A 5,181-nucleotide genomic window follows, 5' to 3' on the forward strand; every position below is an offset into this window, starting at 1 on the left:
TGACTTGCATTTGCAAATATCCTATTCAGAAAATATAGAAACAATCAACAAATATGGTTTTTTTTTTTTTTTTTTTGAATTAGGATTAAGATTACAAAAAACTTAGGTCTAGAAGAATATCAGTATGCTTACAGCACAGTCTAGATTTCCAAAAATCATTTGATCATAGTCCGAATTAATATTTGAAGTAGAATAATGCATCTCATTATATGATTTATCGTTACTTTATTATGATTTTCTAAAATTCCAAGACAATTTAGACATAAAAACCAAATTATAAACCTATCAATTTGACTTAAACATCCGTTAAATTAAATTAACCAAACTATAAGTTGCTCAGTAAAGTAATAGTGTTAGACCAGTTTTAAGTTTCCTTTACCTGAGTTAAAACATAAAAAGTCAAATACATATAATATATTAGAAAAAAACTAAAATATGCTCAAGACCTATGGTCCGATTCGATTTTATACGGTTTAAAATCCTTTAAACTGTAAACCAAACAGTTCATTACGGTTTGAAATTTTTGAAACCGAACAACTGAAGGTTTGGCCGGTTTAGCCAGTGGCACATTTTTAAATCGAATCATGAACACCCGTAGCTAAACCTAAACCCAATCTAATGAGATGAGGATATAAACCTTTGTAGTAGTAGAAGCCTACTGGAAAAAGCATTAAAGTACAAAAACAAATTGACATATGTTTTATTTGAATGCATTTTTAAAGGAATGAACATAAGTAAACGAAAAGAAATAAATGAAAATAATAAACAATTTATTTAAAACAATTTATAACGTTTAGTAAAGACCAACTTAGAGATTGTATTATTCATCATAATCATCAAGAATTTTCATTACCCGTCAATTACTCTGCATTTGAAGAATCGGTTTGTTAAAAAGCTTAGAATCACATAAAAAACATCATCATTGAAACCCTAGGAAAACATAAGTTAATATCTTTTACTTAAACCCTAATAAATTGTAATAACAATCAAGGATGAATTAACAATTACAATGAAAAGAAATACCTAAAAAAGTGGATCAAGATCATTAAAGAAGTGTTGATTAAAGAAGTGGATCAAGATCATTACCACATGGATATGTTGTAAATCAAGAGAGGCTAAACATCAAATAAAACATAACACGATAAATACTTGCAAGGCAAATCGGGGTCGGCTCAAAGTCCTCGGAGGCTTAAAACTAACTAATATGTTGGGGCATTTTTCTTTTCTTTATGCGTATAGCGTTGGAGAGTATACAAGAATTATATAATATGAATGATATGTGGTGATAATAGATATAAAGCAATCATTTTCAGCTTGTGACCCATCAATGAGTTATTAATTCTAAAACACTCTACTTTTAAAATTTCATAATACATAACTCCTATTTAAAGATGGAGAGCCTATAAAATTGAAGGCCTAAAGCTAAGACCTCATTTAGTTTACCCATGAGACGGCCCTGAGGCAAATGATTTTTAAGCTAAAACTCATAAAAATACATAAGTTTTTACTAACTAGAAAATTGAATTAAAAGTGTGTAAATTGTTTTTTAAATACAAAAGTAAACTTGGAAGGATCTTACTACAGTAAGTTTTCCATATGATCCTCTATTGAAGTCACAACTTGTGAAAAAATGGATTACGTACGCCAAAACAAAAAGGATGCATTGTAATTACTGTTGTTAATACAAAAGTAACTAACCCGTTCAAAACACAACACACAAGTTGACGTGGACTAGGCATCCATGATCGCTTGGACTGATCATTGAAGCGATTGTCGGGCTAGCAATCTCCCACCCTTTTTTACTTGTGTTTTGGCGAATAAAATCAAGTCTTGTACACATTTATCTTCGGTCCTTTTGTTTTAACTAATAAACATACATATTTAAAGCACATATCTCTTAGATTCTAACATATTTCAAGCATCAGTTGGAAAAAAAATAAAAAATCAATGAAGGGCAAAAAGAAGATCAAATTCTTCTCTTATTTATTCTTGTAGTATTGTGGGGACAATAGACTTGTTCTAGTGACTTGTTAGTGAGTTATTCATCGTTTGTTGGTGATTTGTTATCACAACACTATCTTGACATAGTGTTGTGAGAATTCACTATCTTGACATAGTGAATGGTTGAAGAGTTGCAAAGGATACTACACTAACTTCATTTGTTGAAGAAGGTGATCATTACATTTACTTAGTGAAACGTTGTATTATTCATACCATTAGAGAAACAGTTAGTGGAACAACTCTCTATTGGAGAACTAGGGAGATTTTGTAGGTTAGATTAGTTAACATCCACATGAACCTTTACAAATCAGTTTTGTAGCCTCTAACATTTAAACTCTTACTTATTGCATATCTTACATCTTGAGTTGTAAAAGAGTTTTAGAAACAAAATTAGCATATTTAATTAAGCAAATATTAAGAGAACCTATTCATCCCTCTGATTTATAATAATTGGTTTCAGGACAAGTTTCTTTAAGTCTTACAAAACTAAAAGATTTTCAAAACATTGAGTTGCATCCATGGGTGCAAACGCTTTGTCAATACAAGTGTATGATAGATTTTGTCATTGGAAACAAAAAAAATTTTGAAACTTATGTAAAAGCCAAAGATGTTGATCTTTGCAAAATCATTAAAAATGGTGATCTTGTTCCAACAAGGAAAGATGATAAGGAAATGCCTTAGCTTCGATACCAAAAGAATCTTAGACATTTGATGAAAAGAGAATGATATTATAAGAATGTTGAAGCTAAGTTTATTCTTTACAATGTCTTGTCAATATAAAGAGTATAAAAGAGATTGTATGTGCAAAATCAATGATGAATTTTGAAAAACTCTTGTAAAAATATTCAAGACAGTCATCAAGCAATAGACAACAAGATTGAATTACGTTACAACAATACGAGCATTATTTAGTGTTTGGAAAATGAAAAAATTGATAAGAGAGATGCTAGATTTAATGTTATATTATTAGTCTTAAGTTTACTTAGAATGGAGCCGTGTGTCTACCGCAAGCCGGTGATTTTTACATGTTATAAATATTGAACATTTCAATATGAAACAAAAAAAAAAGGAAAATATAAATATTAATTTATTGAGTTTACCTTACTCGGTTGTAAAAATAATTGATACGCATATGCGCACATTTCATAATTTTAATTTGCCAAATATAGATGTAGCTTCAATATCAAGAATTGTGTCAAACATGCATTTGGCCATGGCTAGACACCATGATGGCATCATGCTTTTGCTATGTATCTTTGTTTTCATCACTTAAAGTTGCCTTACCATTTCTTTTATTAAAAGTGTCTTTTAGAATATTGAGACAAGTCAGACAACAGAACTTTTTCTTTCTAGTAATTTAGTTATTGGACTATATTTTTATTTAACGGCCAACTAAGTAACGCCGGGTACCCCGTACGCGGTCCCCATTGGCTAAAGGTAGCCCGAGCCGGCCACTAGTCCGGACGGACGGAGCCCCTAGCGGTCCACCTGTTGAGGGATTCACCGGATAAAACCCGGCCCCCACGCCCGCCAAACGACACGACAGCGAGCAGCCGGTAAAACCGGGTGAGATCAGGACTCGAACCCTGGCAAGTCAGGGTCATCCCTCATATCTCCCATATAAGTTGATGGTAGTGAGGTTTGATCCCCCTACCTCTCACCTATAAAGTGAGTACTCTACCATTGAGCCATAACCAAAGTGAGTACTCTACCATTTAATATAGTGATTGGACTATATTAAATAAAGGTTGGTAATCAGTATATAGTTTTTTTTTTAACGGCCAACGAAATTAAAATTTTATTAAAACATACCATACATCCGACCCGGGTCTAGCAAGACACTAGCCCGAGGACCAAGAAAACCAACAAAGCCACCAAGGAACGTTTACAAAACAAGCATAGCTAAACCTTGAACCTACACCAATCCTCCCAAGACAAGCTAGCCCCACCCGACCTATTCTTAACCCAAAGATATCCGAGTGCTTTTATATCCCCCACCACGGTTTCCACTGTAACCGCCATGCCATTAAACACTATGTCATTTCGCGCCTTCCATAAGCACCACACCGACACCAAACAAACCGCGTGGAACAACTTCGCCTTTCGTTTTGAACCGTTTATAAATTTATATAACTCAAAAACCCGAATACCAAACGCGAAAATGTGCGGAACCTTACACCAAACTGAAACCGCTTGCCACACCGCTTGAGCCAACCCGCATGAGACAAAGACATGCTCAGTTGTCTCTTCCGACTCACCACACGCCGAGCAATCCAAAGACCCGACAATAACATTACGTTTTGCCAATAATGACATTACTGGGATCCTATCTAACTCCGCCCGCCATACCAGAATACCCACTTTACTAGGAACCCAATTATTCCACTTTAATCTAAACTCGGGATGTGAGAGCCTAACCTCATTAATTTTGTCTTTCAAACTTGACGTTGAAAAGCACCCATAATCATCCAGATCCCAGCCAACCTTATCAGTCCCATCCTCCAACACCACATTTTGACATGATTGAAGAAGTCCCCTTAACTCCATCACTTCTGGGCCCGAACATGGTCCTCTCAACCACCCCCAAGTGCTGCATATTTCACCATTCACCATGGTCAAACGGTCTGCCACGGTGCACCCTTTCTGTGTTTCTAGCCTGAACAATAGAGGGAATTTAATGTTTAGTATTTCGTCTCCGATCCAGTAATCGAGCCAAAAAAGGGAATTATTTCCACTCTTTAACACTTGTTTTAATAGTACATCCAAGCGAATCCCCACCATTTTCAGCTCGTCTGCAGACTTCTTTATTTGTTTCCATGGGCCCGGGAGCTTTGCCAATTCCTCGACTTGTGATGAATCGACCAGACTATCCTCCTCCACAATCTACCTCGCTCTCCTTTGAACCGCCACCACCACTTTGCCAACAAAGCTCGATTCATATCCCAAAGCGAACCTAAACCAAGCCCACCATATTCCTTCGGAGCAATCACCCTTTCCCAGGCGACCCAATGGATCTTTATCTTTTCCTCCGACCCACCCCAAAAAAATGTTCTTCTTAGTTGATCCAACTTATCTATCACGCCATCAGGGACCCGATATAGAGAAAAATAATAGGTCGGTAACGCATTAAGTACCGATTTAATTGCCGTTACTCGTCCCCCCGAAAGACAACGTTTTATA

At 35.4% G+C, this 5,181-nt stretch overlaps 1 protein-coding gene across 1 annotated transcript; it reads right to left on the bottom strand.

The window, feature by feature from the left end:
• Positions 1–3,903: 3,903 nt before the first annotated feature.
• Positions 3,904–4,614, bottom strand: LOC143556917 (uncharacterized). The gene has a single exon (XM_077046129.1). The coding sequence runs from the start codon at positions 4,612–4,614 to the stop codon at positions 3,904–3,906; it is 711 nt and encodes a 236-aa protein (XP_076902244.1).
• Between the last annotated feature and the right edge of the window lie 567 nt (positions 4,615–5,181).

Source organism: Bidens hawaiensis, unplaced genomic scaffold (assembly GCF_021521415.1).
Source record: "Bidens hawaiensis isolate Kalapana, Puna unplaced genomic scaffold, B.hawaiensis_p1.1 tig00018753_1, whole genome shotgun sequence".
Lineage (NCBI taxonomy): Eukaryota > Viridiplantae > Streptophyta > Magnoliopsida > Asterales > Asteraceae > Bidens > Bidens hawaiensis.